General features: G+C 42.9%; 1 protein-coding gene across 1 annotated transcript in view; it reads right to left on the reverse strand.

Moving 5' to 3' along the window:
- LOC311106971 (glutamate receptor ionotropic, NMDA 2D-like) overlaps positions 1–18,202 on the reverse strand; it is a gene marked incomplete at both ends in the record, with an annotated part of 75,116 nt that overhangs the window by 18,133 nt on the left and 38,781 nt on the right. Inside the window, 5 exons of the mRNA XM_084149388.1 lie at positions 8,082–8,311; positions 8,660–8,785; positions 11,531–11,684; positions 12,230–12,398; positions 14,159–14,367. Of these exons, the coding sequence (XP_084005514.1) occupies positions 8,082–8,311; positions 8,660–8,785; positions 11,531–11,684; positions 12,230–12,398; positions 14,159–14,367 (888 nt within the window). The remainder of the gene's footprint in view (positions 1–8,081; positions 8,312–8,659; positions 8,786–11,530; positions 11,685–12,229; positions 12,399–14,158; positions 14,368–18,202) is intronic.

Here is an 18,202-nt window from a genome sequence, read left to right on the forward strand (position 1 = left end):
ATAGCCGAATCCACTAATTTGAAGGGGTGGCCACATACTTTTGTATATATAGTGTATATATCATAGGCTACAGTAGGCTACATTATGCAATTTTTTGGAAAACAGTGCTGCTGTTCGCAAAGAATTGGGAGTTGTTGAGAAAAATGTGTTTCTATTGGTTCTACAGAAAGATTAGAATCTGCAAAAGGCAAACCGACAACCGCAACCAACCATAGAAATATAATCCATAGATGGCAGTTCAATTCTGGACTGGCATCCATTGCTAGTGTACCCATGAGTTTAACAGTCAAATTGCCAGGGTAAGAAGTTACAAAACCCTTCTATGGATTATACAGTGAGGGAAAAAAGTATTTGATCCCCTGCTGATTTTGTACGTTTGCCCACTGACAAAGAAATTATCAGTCTATAATTTTAATGGTAGGTTTATTTGAACAGTGAGAGACAGAATAACAACAACAAAATCCAGAAAAACGCATGTCAAAAATGTTATAAATTGATTAGCATTTTAATTAGGGAAAGAGGTACAGTGGGGAGAACAAATATTTGATACACTGCCGATTTGCATGTTTTCCTACTTACAAAGCATGTAGAGGTCTGTAATTTTTATCATAGGTACACTTCAACTGTGAGAGATGGAATCTAAAACAGAAATCCAGAAAATCACATTGTATGATTTTTAAGTAATTAATTTGCATTTTATTGCATGACATAAGTATTTGATACATCAGAAAAGCAGAACTTAATATTTGGTACAGAAACCTTTGTTTGCAATTAGAGAGATCATACGTTTCCTGTAGGTCTTGACCAGGTTTGCACACACTGCAGCAGGGATTTTGGCCCACTCCTCCATACAGACCTTCTCCAGATCCTTCAGGTTTCGGGGCTGTCGCTGGGCAATACGGACTTTCAGCTCCCTCCAAAGATTTTCTATTGGGTTCAGGTCTGGAGACTGGCTAGGCCACTCCAGGACCTTGAGATGCTTCTTACGAAGACACTCCTTAGTTGCCCTGGCTGTGTGTTTCGGGTCGTTGTCATGCTGGAAGACCCAGCCATGACCCATCTTCAATACTCTTACTGAGGGAAGGAGGTTGTTGGCCAAGATCTCGCGATACATGGCCCCATCCATCCTCCCCTCAATACGGTGCAGTCGTCCTGTCCCCTTTGCAGAAAAGCATCCCCAAAGAATGATGTTTCCACCTTCATGCTTCACGGTTGGGGTTGTACTCATCCTTCTTCTTCCTCCAAACACGGCGAGTGGAGTTTAGACCAAAAAGCTCAATTTTTGTCTCATCAGACCACATGACCTTCTCCCATTCCTCCTCTGGATCATCCAGATGGTCATTGGCAAACTTCAGACGGGCCTGGACATGCGCTGGCTTGAGCAGGGGGACCTTGCGTGCGCTGCAGGATTTTAATCCATGACGGCGTAGTGTGTTACTAATGGTTTTCTTTGAGACTGTGGTCCCAGCTCTCTTCAGGTCATTGACCAGGTCCTGCCGTGTAGTTCTGGGCTGATCCCTCACCTTCCTCATGATCATTGATGCCCCACGAGGTGAGATCTTGCATGGAGCCCCAGACCGAGGTTGATTGACTGTCATCTTGAACTTCTTCCATTTTCTAATAATTGCGCCAACAGTTGTTGCCTATCACCAAGCTGCTTGCCTATTGTCCTGTAGCCCATCCCAGCCTTGTGCAGGTCTACAATTCTATCCCTGATGTCCTTACACAGCTCTCTGGTCTTAGCCATTGTGGAGAGGTTGGAGTCTGTTTGATTGAGTGTGTGGACAGGTGTCTTTTATACAGGTAACGAGTTCAAACAGGTGCAGTAAATACAGGTAATGAGTGGAGAACAGGAGGGCTTCTTAAAGAAAAACTAACAGGTCTGTGAGAGCCGGAATTCTTACTGGTTGGTAGGTGATCAAATACTTATGTCATGCAATAAAATGCAAATGAATTACTTAAAAATCATACAATGTGATTTTCTGGATTTTTGTTTTAGATTCCGTCTCTCACAGTTGAAGTGTACCTAATGATAAAAAAAATTACAGACCTCTACATGCTTTGTAAGTAGGAAAATCTGCAAAATCGGCAGTGTATCAAATACTTGTTCTCCCCACTGTATTTGACCCCCTCTCAATCAGAAAGATTTCTGGCTCCCAGGTGTCTTTTATACAGGTAACGAGCTGAGATTAGAAGCACACTCTTAAAGGGAGTGCTCCTAATCTCAGCTTGTTACCTGTATAAAAGACACCTGTCCACAGAAGCAATCAATCAATCAGATTCCAAACTCTCCACCATGGCCAAGACCAAAGAGCTCTCCAAGGATGTCAGGGACAAGATTGCAGACCTACACAAGGCTGGAATGGGCTACAAGACCATCGCCAAGCAGCTTGGTGAGAAGGTGACAACAGTTGGTGCGATTATTCGCAAATGGAAGAAACACAAAAGAACTGTCAATCTCCCTCAACCTGGGGCTCCATGCAAGATCTCACCTCGTGGAGTTGCAATGATCATGAGAACTTTGAGGAATCAGCCCAGAACTACACGGGAGGATCTTGTCAATGATCTCAAGGCAGCTGGGACCATAGTCACCAATAAAACCATTGGTAACACACTACGCCGTATAGGACTGAAATCCTGCAGCGCCCGCAAGGTCCACCTGCTCAAGAAAGCACATATACAGGGCCGTCTGAAGTTTGCCAATGAACATCTGAATGATTCAGAGGAGAACTGGGTGAAAGTGTTGTGGTCAGATGAGACCAAAATCGAGCTCTTTGGCATCAACTCAACTAGCCGTGTTTGGAGGAGGAGGAATGCTGCCTATGACCCCAAGAACACCATCCCCACCGTCAAACATGGAGGTGGAAACATTATGCTTTGGGGGTGTTTTTCTGCTAAGGGGACAGGACAACTTCACCGCATCAAAGGGACGATGGACAGGGCCATGTACCGTCAAATCTTGGGTGAGAACCTCCTTCCCTCAGCCAGGGCATTGAAAATGGGTTGTGGATGGGTATTCCAGCATGACAATGACCCAAAACACACGGCCAAGGCAACAAAGGAGTGGCTCAAGAAGAAGCACATTAAGGTCCTGGAGTGGCCTAGCCAGTCTCCAGACCTTAATCCCATAGAAAATCTGTGGAGGGAGCTGAAGGTTCGAGTTGCCAAACGTCAGCCTCGAAACCTTAATGACTTGGAGAAGATCTGCAAAGAGGAGTGGAACAAAATCCCTCCTGAGATGTGTGCAAACCTGGTGGCCAACTACAAGAAAGGTCTGACCTCTGTGATTGCAACAAGGGTTTTGCCACCAAGTACTAAGTCATGTTTTGCAGAGGGGTCAAATACTTATTTCCCTCATTAAAATGCAAATCAATTTATAACATTTTTGACATGCGTTTTTCTGGATTTTTTTGTTGTTATTCTGTCTCTCACTGTTCAAATAAACCTACCATACAAATTATAGACTGATCATGACTTTGTCAGTGGGCAAACGTACAAAATCAGCAGGGGATCAAATACTTTTTTCCCGACTGTAGGCATACCAGTAACTGCCTAAATAAAGGAAACACTTGAGTAAACAAGGGATACAAAGTATACTGTATGTTATGGTGTGGGGTGCAATTTCCTGGCATGGTTTAGGTCCACTTGTAGAATTTACAGTGGGGGAAAAAAGTAATTAGTCAGCCACCAATTGTGCAAGTTCTCCCACTTAAAAAGATGAGAGAGGCCTGTAATTTTCATCATAGGTACACGTCAACTATGACATACAAAATGAGAAATAAAAATCCAGAAAATCACATTGTAGGATTTTTTATGAATTTATTTGCAAATTATGGTGGAAAATAAGTATTTGGTCAATAACAAAAGTTTCTCAATACTTTGTTATATACCCTTTGTTGGCAATGACACAGGTCAAACGTTTTTTGTAAGTCTTCACAAGGTTTTCACACACTGTTGCTGGTATTTTGGCCCATTCCTCCATGCAGATCTCCTCTAGAGCAGTGATGTTTTGTGGCTGTCGCTGGCAACACGGACTTTCAACTCCCTCCAAAGATTTTCTATGGGGTTGAGATCTGGAGACTGGCTAGGCCACTCCAGGACCTTGAAATGCTTCTTACGAAGCCACTCCTTCGTTGCCCAGGCGGTGTGTTTGGGATCATTGTCATGCTGAAAGACCCAGCCACGTTTCATCTTCAATGCCCTTGCTGATGGAAGGAGGTTTTCACTCAAAATCTCACGATACATGGCCCCATTCATTCTTTCCTTTACACGGATCAGTCGTCCTGGTCCCTTTGCAGAAAAACAGCCCCAAAGCATGATGTTTCCACCCCCATGCTTCACAGTAGGTATGGTGTTCTTTGGATGCAACTCAGCATTCTTTGTCCTCCAAACACGACGAGTTGAGTTTTTACCAAAAAGTTCTATTTTGGTTTCATCTGACCATATGACATTCTCCCAATCCTCTTCTGGATCATCCAAATGCACTCTAGCAAACTTCAGACGGGCCTGGACATGTACTGGCTTAAGCAGGGGGACACGTCTGGCACTGCAGGATTTGAGTCCCTGGCGGCGTAGTGTGTTACTGATGGTAGGCTTTGTTACTTTGGTCCCAGCTCTCTGCAGGTCATTCACTAGGTCCCCCCGTGTGGTTCTGGGATTTTTGCTCACCGTTCTTGTGATCATTTTGACCCCACGGGGTGAGATCTTGCGTGGAGCCCCAGATCGAGGGAGATTATCAGTGGTCTTGTATGTCTTCCATTTCCTAATAATTGCTCCCACAGTTGATTTCTTCAAACCAAGCTGCTTACCTATTGCAGATTCAGTCTTCCCAGCCTGGTGCAGGTCTACAATTTTGTTTCTGGTGTCCTTTGACAGCTCTTTGGTCTTGGCCATAGTGGAGTTTGGAGTGTGACTGTTTGAGGTTGTGGACAGGTGTCTTTTATACTGTTAACAAGTTCAAACAGGTGCCATAAATACAGGTAACGAGTGGAGGACAGAGGAGCCTCTTAAAGAAGTTACAGGTCTGTGAGAGCCAGAAATCTTGCTTGTTTGTAGGTGACCAAATACTTATTTTCCACCATAATTTGCAAATAAATTCATTAAAAATCCTACAATGTGATTTTCTGGATTCTTTTTTCTCAATTTGTCTGTCATAGTTGACGTGTACCTATGATGAAAATTACAGGCCTCTCTCATCTTTTTAAGTGGGAGAACTTGCACAATTGGTGGCTGACTAAATACTTTTTTCCCCACTGTATGCCAAGACACATTGAAGCTGTTCTGGCAGCTCTTGGTGGCCCAACACCCTTTAAAGAAACTTTATGTTGGTGTTTCCTTTATTTTGGTAGATACAGTGGCTTGCGAAAGTATTCACCCCCTTGGCATTTTTCCTATTTTGTTGCCTTACAACCTGGAATTAAAATTGATTTGTTTTTTTTTTTTGGGGGGGGGGGGGGGGGGGGGGGGGTTGTATCATTTGATTTACACAACATGTCTACCACTTTGAAGATGCAAAATATTTTTTTTGTGAAACAGAAAACTTGAGCGTGCAGAACTATTCACCCCCCCCAAAGTCAATACTTTGTAGAGACAACTTTTGCAGCAATTACAGCTGCAAGTCTCTTGGGGTATGTCTCTATAAGCTTGGCACATCTAGCCACTGGGATTTTTGCCCATTCTTCAAGGCAAAACTGCTCCAGCTCCTTCAAGTTGGATGGGTTCCTCTGGTGTACAGCAATCTTTAAGTCATACCACAGATTCTCAATTGGATTGAGGATTCATTCTCAAATCTCTGGAAGACTGAAACAGGTTTCCCTCAAGAATTTCCTTGTATTTAGCGCCATCCATCATTCCTTCAATTCTGACCAGTTTCCCAGTCCCTGCCGATGAAAAACATCCCCACAGCATGATGCTGCCACCACCATGCTTCACTGTGGGGATGGTGTTCTCAGGGTGATGAGAAGTGTTGGGTTTGCGCCAGACATAGCGTTTTCCTTGATGGCCAAAAAGCTCAATTTTAGTATCATCTGACCATAGTACCTTCTTCCATATGTTTGGGGAGTCTCCCACATGGCTTTTGGCGAACACCAAACGTGTTTGCTTATTTTTTTCTTTAAGCAATGGCTTTTTTCTGGCCACTCTTCCGTAAAGCCAGCTCTGTGGAGTGTACGGCTTAAAGTGGTCCTATGGACAGATACTCCAATCTCTGCTGTGGAGCTTTGCAGCTCCTTCAGGGTTATCTTTGGTCTCTTTGTTGCCTCTCTGATTAATGCCCTCCTTGCCTGGTCCGTGAGTTTTGGTGGGCGGCCCTCTCTTGGCAGGTTTGTTGTGGTGCCATATTCTTTCAATTTTTTAATCATGGATTTAATGGTGCTCCGTGGGATGTTCAAAGTTTCTGATATTTTTATAACCCAATCCTGATCTGTACTTCTCCACAACTTTGTCCCTGACCTGTTTGGAGAGCTCCTTGGTCTTCATGGTGCCCCTTGCTTGGTGGAATTTTGTGTATGTCCATTACATGAAATCCAAATAAAATCCATTTAAATTACAGGTTGTAATGCAACAAAGTAGGAAAAACGCCAAGGGGGATGAATACTTTTGGAAGGTACTGTACCTGTATGTGAGTGTGATAAAAATTTATCCGTAATAATTTTTTATGAACTATTGATCCTCTGTGGCAAAATGATGCTCTGGGGTGGTTGCATAAAACAATTTAATAATACAAAAAATATCACCAGTTTTTTTTGCCTCTTCAGCCCCTGACTCACATAATTGACCAGTCACACTTATTTATTATGCAGTTTATATATATTTATTTTATTAATCAGTTACCCAATAAAGGCAGGGCCCCCCAGTTACCCATGTGGGCCCCCTACCTTCTCTCCTCCCCCATCTGATGATTAGCAGAGCGGCAGCAGGCAGCAGCAGGCTGTCTACACTCATTGAGAGCGGGCTAATGAGTCCTTCTGTGGTTGGCGGTTGCAATAAAAAAATACAAAATATATACTATACTGAACAAAAATATTAATGCAAAATGCAACAATTTCAACGATTTTACTGAGTTATAGTTCATATAAGGAAATCAGTCAATTGAAATCAATTCACTAGGCCCTAATCTATGGATTTCACATGACTGGGCAGGGGCGCAGCCATGGGTGGGCCTGGGAGGGCATAGGCCCACCCACTTGGGAGCCAGGCCTTCCCACTGGGGAGCCAGGCTTAGCCAACCAGAATGAGTTTTTCCCCACAAAAGGGCTTTATTACAGACATAAATACTCCTCAGTTTCATCAGCTGTCCGGGTGGCTGGTCTCAGACAATCCCGCAGGTGGAGTCGGATGTGGAGGTCCTGGGCTGGCGTGGTTACACGTGGTCTGCGGTTGTGAGGCCGGTTGAACGTACTGCCAAATTCTCTAAAGCTACGTTGGAGGTGGTTGATGGTAGTGAAATGAACATTAAATTATCTGGCAACAGCTCTGGTGGAGATTCCTGCAGTCAGTATGCCAATTGCATGCTCCCTCAAACTTGAGACATCTGTGGCATTGTGTTGTGTGACAAAACTGCACATTTTAGAGTGGCCTTTTATTGTCCCCAACATAAGGTGCACCTGTGTAATGATCATGCTGTTTAATCAGCTTCTTGATATTCCACACCTGTCAGGTGGATGGATTATCTTGGCAAAGGAGAAATGCTCACTAACAGGGATGTAAACAAATTTGTGCACCAAATTTGAGAGAAATAAGCTTTCTGTGAGTATGGAAAATGTTGAGGATCTTTTATTTCATCTCATGAAACATGGGACCAACACTTTACATGTTGCATTTATATTTTTGTTCAGTATACATATATAATTGTTTGCTTCCTCTTGGGCCCCCCAAGGGGCTGGGCCCAGGGGCTTCAGCCCTGGTAAGCCCCTGCATACATATGGCCCTGCCACCAATTCAATGCTTTTAAATCCATAGATAAATAATGTGCAAGTGCACACTTTGGGAGAAGTGTGAAGAATTGAGGCATCACTGTGCTATGGAAACAGACATTATGGCCATCTTGGCCTTGGATCAGAACGCTCTCCTCACTCACACACCTTCTTGTCGCTGAGGCCAGACACAGTGTCGATGTACTCCTCCTGGATCATGAAGGCTGCCAGGTTGGCCGTGTAGGAGGCCAGGAAGATGACAGCGAAGAAGGCCCACACCAGCACCATGATCTTACTGGTGGTTCCTCTGGGATTCTCCACAGGCACTGAGTTATTGAAGACCAGAGCCCACAGCAGCCAGATAGACTTCCCTATGGTGAATTTAGAGCCTCCTGTCTCTGGATAGCGAGAGGTCGGGGGGAAGAGAGAAGGGGGAGTGGGAGAGACAATGAGTGAGAGAGAGCATGAGAGAGAGAGCGAGAGAGAGAGAGAGAGAGAGAGAGAGAGAGAGAGAGAGAGAGAGAGAGAGAGAGAGAGAGAGAGAGAGAGAGAGAGAGAGAGAGAGAGAGAGAGAGAGAGAGAGAGAGAGAGAAAGAGAGAAAGAGAGAAAGAAAGAAATGGACATTGAATGGGAAATAAATATCCCAGGGTACTACTCACACCAGTATGTAACTCATCACGACTACTTCAATTGCTTCAGGTGATAACCTGAAATAATAATGACCATACTGTAATAAATGACTTACTCTTTGCACTTTGCAGGCTGCGGTTGTAGCCGACGGGACTGAAGAACTCGAAAATAAAGACCGTGACAGCGACCACGGACAGGCACATGACGAACATCATCACCCACACAGCTGGGCTGTACGGCTCTGAAATATCACATCAAAAAGACAAGGGTTCTGTTCCAAGGTTCTCACTAGCTTATTACTTAGAATGAAGCTAAGCAAACAGCACCCTACGGGCCCTCGTCAAAAGTAGCACCCTGCAATCTCTTTCTCTGAGCAATTGCATTAGTATAAAATAATATACTTTCCCAATTTTTCTACGGCCCATATTCTACATTTGGTTCCATGTTCCTAGCACGCAATGACTACATAAAGCTTGTGACTCTACAAACTTGTTGGATGCTTTTTCAGTTCATTTTGGTTTTGTTTCAGATTATTTTGTGCCCAACAGAAATAATGGTAAATATTGTATTGTGCCTTTTTGGAGTCACTTTTATTGTAAATAAGAATAGAATATGTTTCTAAACCCTTCTACGTTAATGTGGATAATCCTGAATGAATCGTGAATAATGATGAGTGAGAAAGTTATAGCGGGTCAAAGATTGTACCCCCAAGACATGCTAACTTCTCACCATTACCAATAACAGGGGAGGTTAGCATGTCTTGGGTGTATGATCTTTGACCCGCTGTAACTTTCTCACTCATCATTATTCACAATTCATTCAGGATTATCCGTAATCATGGTAGCATCCACATTAATGTAGAAGTGTTTAGAAACATATTCTATTCTTATTTTTACAATAAAAGTGACTCCAAAATGACAATAATCTGAAACACAACCAAAACGAACTGCAAATGCATCCAACAAGTTTGTAGAGTCACAAGCTTGATGTAGTCATTGCATGCTAGGAATATGGGACCAAATACTAAACTTTTGACTACATTATTTATAAGAACCTTTAGGGGTGTCAATATTTTGGGGGTGGAATACAATATAGCTCAGTATTTGAATTATTTATTTTATACAGTCATTATTGCTCATATTTATCAAGGGTGTCAATAATTTGGGACCCCACTGTAGTAAACTACTTTTTAGTAGAGCCCTTTGGGCCCTCGTCAAAAGTAGCACACTACATAGGGAACAGGGTGCCATTGGGACACAGACAATGTATTGGACATGCATTAGATGATTGCTCCACCTCATCCCTTTAATAAGGCTAGTAAATGCACAAAGTTTTGATATAGAATGGATGCACATTGTGCATTTACTAACCTTATTAAATATATATGGGTATGTGGTGGAGCATTTGTGTATGTACATTTTTACAAGGCCCAGCAACCCCCTAACAAGTGATGTGTGTTTAACTATACAGACAGATTACAGTCATGCATTCTAAGTGGTATTGCTAGCATTGACATTGGAGCATAGCCAAGGAGGGAATTCTACAAAAAAGCCATTCTCAAACCACTACACTCGTGTCATAGGTAAAGACAGGAGGAATTTAAAGGGATTGTTTTGTGGTACCATGATGTTGATTTGATACCTGTGAAGTAACTAATTACTTGTATTAATGTGTTATTACAAAGTAATGAAGCAATTGCTCTGTAATTGCATAGTAATGAAATTAAGAGGTTATTGATATTACACAAGTGGAATAAGGAATTGTCTTTAAATCATTTTTGGAGGTTCAGATTCTGTCTGACCCTAGTCATAGAGGAGTAACTTACAAGATCAAAAATATTACGGTCAAACCGAGATGGTTGAGAAAATGGCTGATGGTCTCAAGAAAACAGCCTTACAGAAAGAGTCAGGCTTGAAGACCCAATATTTTCTTGGCAAGAGACTAAGAGCAAACCAAGGACCCTTAGGTTACCATCAAATCAGTGACCCTTGATTCAGACTAAATTGCCTTGGGGTAAAAAACCTCTGGGTAGCCATTGGATACAGAACATGTCCAGATTGTCTACTAAATCTTAGTTGACAGACAGATATACGTCCATGTTTAAAATGAATCATTCAGGGGGGGGAACGACATACAGTCTGTGTTGTTTGAGTGTCTGAAACTAAGACTACATCCAGTTTGTGCTGTTTGATTGTCTGAAACTAAGACTATATCCAGTCTTTGCTGTTTGAGTGTCTGAAACTAAGACTATATACAGTCTTTGCTGTTTGAGTGTCTGAAACTAAGACTACATCCAGTCTGTGCTGTTTGAGTTCATGTCTGAACTAGCTTGTTTTACTTACAGCACAGCCGTCTCCTATGGCCAGATTGCTGTGTACTACTGAGTCATATCTGATGAGTTGCCATTACCCCGGTGCGTTTCACACTGTATTATCTAAGATCTGTCTGCAGATATAAACATACCATCACATCTCAATCGATGACTGTAGGATTAAAATGTCTGCCTTGTCTGCAGACTGAGTCTCTCTACATGGTTGGGCAAAGTCTAGAATTATGCTAAGGCAATTTGAAATGTAGAGGCGTTACCTTAGAGACATATTTTACTCTTAAATATCTTCACCCTTCATTATCGAGGGGCGGCATAGCCCACTGGAACACAGAATTTCATCAAAGGCAACAGTGAAAAATACATGAGTAAAAAATATAAAGAAAAAAAGAACATATAGACAGGTTTATGGATTTTATTTGAGAAGCCTGTGAAACCTTGCTTGGACAACTTTGATACTAAACCAAGAGAGAGAAATCAAGGTTTTCCTTGTTAATGGGGGATAAAGTTGGTTGGGGTGTCAGGTGTTGTGTGTTACCATAGACCCTTCATAGCCTATCATAGGCCCTTCACAGCCCATCATAGGCCCTTCATAGCCCCCTCATAGCACATCATATGCCCTTCATAGCCCTTCATAAACTCTTAGTCAGCCCTGCTCACCAAGGAAGGCCGACGGCGAGACGGTGCCGTTGCTACGGGAGACCATGACGCTGATGCCCGTCTCCACGAAGGGCACGGAGAACTCCACAGCCTCCGACCTCTCCTTGTTGACGGTCAGGGAGCCAATGGCCATGTCCGCCCGTTTATAAACCACCTGGTGGGCGGGAGGGGAACTGCAGTTAGGAACAGAAAAAAACGGGCCCATTCACGTTCACAGGCACTCACTTCCAGCTGTCTCAGTAGTAAAATGGTTACGTTAATGAGATTCGAGAGCGAGTCAAGCGACTGAGGAGCCTTGCAGCGGGGGAAAAGGGACACCTGCATCTGGTAGCAGGAGCCCGGTGGCTGTGTAAGCACAACAACACACCCTTAGCTGAGCTGTCACTGTGCGTGTGAGCTACACTTAACATCCCCATCTCTTCTCTGTTAACCACCCGTATTAATCCTGAGCACCCAGAGGGGGATTGTCTTCCCTGGAAATAACAAGACATCTGCCCAAGACTCCAAGCCAAACACTTCAGAGTTACTCCTCCATAGGAATATTAATCTATTTGACAGTTCTTGGTCTCATTCTGTCTCCACGTTTACTTTTAGGGGATTTCAAGGAGGAATTGCATGGCACCCCTTGAATATGTTTTTGAATACGTTCTTTTGAACGAGAGAAAAGAAAGAGAGAAGAAGAAATACATGACCGCTGACCTCCCCGACCATGCCATTCCACTGCCCATCACTCCCCCTCTTCCCATGTCTGCCATTGGTCACCAGGTAGAGGTCATAGGAGAAGCCCACTATTTTGGCCAATCGCTTGAGGACGTCAATGCAGAAGCCTTTGCAGCAGTGCTTCGACGATTTCTCATCCACCGGCACACTGTGGTTACAGAGAGAGCGGGGGAGGGAAGGAGAGAAAGACAGGGAGGGAGAGGGGAGAGACAGGAGGCAGAGGAGAGAGAGAAACAGAAGGGAGACACAGAAGGCCAAGGAGGAACGTATGAATTATTAGCAAGAGCTGTAGTAGCTGGATCAATACTGCCTGTAGTTTGACTGCTCAGTTTTAGAGAGGGGGGGCACATCAGGACAGACAGGAAAGGAGAAGGAGGACTGCATTAAAACGGGATTAAATGCTATTTTTCTGTGTGGGTTACCCTCAGCAGGGGACGAGGAAATTTAACAGGACATATGTGAACTCTTTCCAAGCATGTAGCTTTACAATAAGAATGTCTACAGAAAAAGCCTGATGGTGGATCAAAAGCTAATTTTAACTGGATAAATATCAATGTGTGGTCCCTCCCTGTATGTCCATTATGATAACCCACCAGTCAGTGCAGGTTTTAAGATTCTAATGGAATGTTCAAAGTAGGCTGATTAACTGGGGCAATCTCCCTGAGCAAATATAATTGATGGAACCTTCAGCAGGTCTTGTTACCAGACATCTTCTCAGAGACAGACTGGGAACACACAACACACTCAGCAGACCTTTAGAGACCAGGACAGACTGTGAAACACTGAGTGAGAGTTTATAAGAGAGGACAAGAGAGAATATACAACAGCACGTCAATGAGATAAACAGGCAACACATGTGTTTACTGGTTAGACTATGCTGCATCCCAAAAAAGTTACTTTAAGGAAAAACTTCAATCAAATTTGAGGTTTTGTTTGAAACCTTTTTATAGTTCAAATGATATTTCTATGAGTGTACAAAACATTAGGAACACCTTCCTATTATGGAGTTGCACCACCTTTTGCCCTCAGAACAGCCTCAATTCATCGGGGCATGGACTCTACAAGGTGTCGAAAGCGTTACACAGGGATGCTGGCCCATGTTGACTCCAATGCTTCCCACAGTTGTCAAGTTGGCTGGATGTCCTTTGGGTGGTGGACCATTCTTGATACACACGTGAAACTGTTGAACGTGAAAAACCCATCAGCGTTGCAGTTCTTGACACACTCAAACTTGTACGCCTGGCACCTACTACCATACCCCATTCAAAGGCACTTAAATATTTTGTCTTGCCCATTCACCCTCTGTATGGCACACACAATCCATGTCTCAATTGTCTCAATGCTTGAAAATCCTTCTTTAACCTGTCTCCTCCCCTTCATCTACACTGATTGAAGTGGATTTAACAAGTGACATCTATAAGGGATCATAGCTTTCACCTGGATTCACCTGGTCAGTCTATGTCATGGAAAATAGCAGGTGTTCATAATGTTTTGTACACTCAGTGTATAAAGAAATGTTTACATTTCAAAGGCGTTATTATTTATTTACCACAATTCAGATGCTAAATCTTTACACATTCTCTGCAATTATTTTCCCTGAATGGCTCGAGGGGAGGAAATGTAACCCTGTGACATCATACTTTTAGGAGTTATGGCCTTTTTAGGTAGTGTGGCGTAAAGCATTGTATTTGAAACACACTCTCAATAAACTATATGAATAATGAGGAGCAACATGGCCTACCACGACTTTTGAATGAAATGTCCCTTTACACTTATGATAGTTAAAACATTTAAACTACGTTGGTTACATGTTGGTCATGGTTAAACCATGGTCAGTCATGGTTAAACATCTGCATGGTTAGACCATGGTCGGTCATGGTAAACATCTGCCCCAGTAGCAGGCCTTACTTGGTGGTGTTGAGTGGTAGTCTGCAGGGCACCGAGTCCCGGATGCAGGAGTTGGTGCCTGGGTCGGCGGGCTCCACAATGACAAAGGGCCTCTCCTCCAAGGTGACCACCTTGAGGTGCTGGGTGTCATCCAGCGGCTTGAGGAAGGAGCCGTAGCGTGAAAAGGGCTGGATGATGAGATCCAGAACACCGTTCTGCCACGTGCCAACCTGCAGGAGATCATTTAGAGCCACTTAGAAAGAGTATAGGAAAAAGGAAACCTTTGTGCGACACAGTGTCTCTTTTGTTCACCGCGCCAGTTTGTGGTAAGTGTGGCATGTACTAAACACTTGAGAGTGTTTCAGTGTCTCGGCGGTCAAGCTTACATAGGAGACTGCATACTGGGGAAAATAAAAACCAGAAGCGACCGCGACCTGTGTTGAAGTAATTCTCCAATTAATTCAAGTAAGTCCCTGTTTTCTGAAGCACCATTTCCTCAGTTCTCCTTCAGGGCCACTTGAAGTTGTCTGGTTCTAATATCACTAGCAACAATGTATTAGACACTTTTATATTATTATCCTAATATTCGGAATAGTGGTTATGTTATACTATAGGGAACAGTATGTTACAGTACTTATGGATCTATGTAGACTATAAACGCACAGTATATCATAAGTGGTCTGACTTTTTCCATCATATAATGGTCTGGGGTCAACAACTGGTCCTAGACCTCAATCATCCACTGCTTGTTCACTCTCCCCTACTGATCTGAGTCCAGAGCCTTCAGTAAATATACTCAGAGGAGATGGGAAATGAACTGAAGGATCAATACCGCAGGGACCATGTTATCATACAGCTGCAACTGGGTCAGATTAGCCCACCTTGACACTGACAGTATGGACGCAGTGGTGTAAAGTACTTACAGTGCCTTGAAAAAGTATTCATCCCCCTTGGCGTTTTTCCTATTTTGTTGCATTACAACCTGTAATTTTTATTTGGATTTCATGTAATGGACATAAACAAAATAGTGAAAGAAAAAATTTCTAAAAAATAAATAACGGAAAGGTGATGCATGCATATGTATTCACCCCCTTTGCTATGAAGCCCCTAAATAAGATCTGGTGCAACCAATTACATTCAGAAGTCACATAGTTAGTTAAAGAAAGTCCACCTGTGTGCAATCTAAGTGTCACATGATCTGTCACATGATCTCAGTATATATACACCTGTTCTGAAAGGCCCCAGAGTCTGCAACACCACTAAGCAAGGGGCACCACCAAGCAAGCGGCACCATGAAGACCAAGGAGCTCTCCAAACAGATCAGGGACAAAGTTGTGGAGAAGTACAGATCAGGATTGGGTTATAAAAATATCTGAAACTTTGAACATCCCACGGAGCACCATTAAATCCATTATAAAAAAATTGAAAGAATATGGCACCACAATAAACCTGCCAAGAGAGGGCCACCCACCAAAACTCACGGACCAGGCAAGGAGGGCATTAATCAGAGGCAACCAAGAGACCAAAGATAACCCTGAAGGAGCTGCAAACCTCCACAGCAGAGATTGGAGTATCTGTCCATAGGACCCCTTTAAGCCGTACACTCCACATAGCTGGGCTATACAGAAGAGTGGCCAGAAAAAAGCCATTGCTTAAAGAAAAAAAATAAGCAAACACGTTTGGTGTTCGCCAAAATCCATGTGGGAGACTCCCCAAACATATGGAAGAAGGTACTCTGGTCAGATGAGACTAAACTTGAGCTTTTTGGCCATCAAGGAAAACGCTATGTCTGGCGCAAACCCAACACCTCTCATCACCCCGAGAACACCATCCCCACAGTGAAGCATGGTGGTGGCAGCATCATGCTGTGGGGATGTTTTTCATCGGCAGGGACTGGGAAACTGGTCAGAATTGAATGAATGATGGATGGCGCTAAATACAGGGATATTCTTGAGGGAAACCTGTTTCAGTCTTCCAGAGATTTGAGACTTGTCACGCCCTGACATAGAGTTCGCTAGTTGGTTTGGTCAGGGTGTGAGTATCTATGTAATGTGTATATCTATGTGTAGATCTAGTATGTTTAGATCTATGTTGGCCGGGTGTGGTTCCCAATCAGAGGCAGCTGTCGATCGTTGTCTCTGATTGGGGATCATACTTAGGTAGCCATTTTGCCTACCTATGTTGTGGGATCTTGACTCTTGTTTGTGTGTAGCCATTGTGAGCTTCACGTTACGTTGCTTTTGTTGTTTTGTCGGTGTTTAATTATTAAATAAACATGTATGCATTCCACGCTGCACCTTGGTCCAATCCTGTACTCAATGAACGTGACAAGACTGGGATGGAGGTTCACCTTCCAGCAGGACAATGACCCTAAGCATACTGCTAAAGCAACACTCGAGTGGTTTAAGGGGAAACATTTAAATGTCTTGGAATGGCCTAGTCAAAGCCTAGACCTCAATCCAATTGAGAATCTGTGGTATGACTTAAAGATTGCTGTACACCAGCGGAACCCATCCAACTTGAAGGAGCTGGAGCAGTTTTGCCTTGAAGAATTGGCAAAAATCCCAGTGACTAGATGTGCCAAGCTTATTGAGACATACCCCAAGAGACTTGCAGCAGTAAATGCTGCAAAAGTTGGCTCTACAAAGTATTGACTTTGGGGGGGTGAATAGCTATGCACCCTCAAGTTTTCTGTTTTTTTTGTCTTATTTCTTGTTTGTTTCACAATAAAAATTATTTTGCATCTTCAAAGTGGTCGGCATGTTGTGTAAATCAAATGATACAAAACCCCCAAAAATCTATTTTAATTCCAGATTGTAAGGCAACAAAATAGGAAAAATGCCAAGGGGGGTGAATACTTTCGCAAGCCACTGTAAGTAAAAATACTTTAAAGTCCTACTTAAGTAGGTTTCTGGGGTATCTGTACTTTATTTTACTATTTTCTTTGTGACAACTTTTATTTTTACTACATTCCTAAAGAGAATAATGTACTTTTTACTCCATTCATTTTCCCTGACACCCAAAAGTACAGGACAGGAAAATGGCCCAATTCACACACTGGTCATCCCTACTGATGATCTGGTGGACTCACTAAACACACATGCTTTGTTTGTAAATTATGTCTGAGTGTTGGATTGTGACCCTAGCTATCTGTAAATTTTAAAAACAAGAAAATGGTGCCATCTGGTTTGCTTAATATAAGGAATTTGAAATGATTTACACTTTTACTTTAGCAATTACATTTACTTTTGATACTTAAGTATATTTAAAACCAAATACTTTTAGACTTTTACTCAAGTAGTGTTTTAATGGATGACTTTCACTTTTACTTGAGTCATTTCTATGAAGGTATCTTTACTTTTACTCAAGTATGACAATTGAGTACTTTTTCCACCACTGTATGGAGGCATGTTAAGCATATCATGATTCATGCTGAACAAATTATTGTTATTGTGGATGGATATCATGGGATCACTAGGCCTTAAGGCAAAAACGTGGGTAAACATACAGAGTACTGAAAGGTTAGTTGAAAACAGCAGGAATGGAGTGAATGGAGAGCTGAGGTAAGAGCATGGGCTTTCTCTCTCTCGGGGGAACAAACATTAGACGTCTAGTTTGCCTGTACTTTTTCCACCACTGTATGGAGGCATGTTAAGCATATCATGATTCATGCTGAACAAATTATTGTTATTGTGGATGGATATCATGGGATCACTAGGCCTTAAGGCAAAAACGTGGGTAAACATACAGAGTACTGAAAGGTTAGTTGAAAACAGCAGGAATGGAGTGAATGGAGAGCTGAGGTAAGAGCATGGGCTTTCTCTCTCTCGGGGGAACAAACATTAGACGTCTAGTTTGCCTGTTAACGAAAGCTAACAAGGTTGACAAAACTTGAAGGAGGGGTAAGTAGGCACATCCGATGGACTGTAATAGTGCGGTTTGCGCGGTTAGCAAGATGAGGGGAGTGTGTGTGTGTGTGTGTGTGTGTGTGTGTGTGTGTGTGTGTGTGTGTGTGAGGATGAGTTAGCAAGACTTAATGGGGTGTGGAATGGTGGTTAGCCAGGT

Source organism: Coregonus lavaretus, assembly GCF_964263955.1.
Source record: "Coregonus lavaretus genome assembly, chromosome: 3".
NCBI lineage: Eukaryota > Metazoa > Chordata > Actinopteri > Salmoniformes > Salmonidae > Coregonus > Coregonus lavaretus.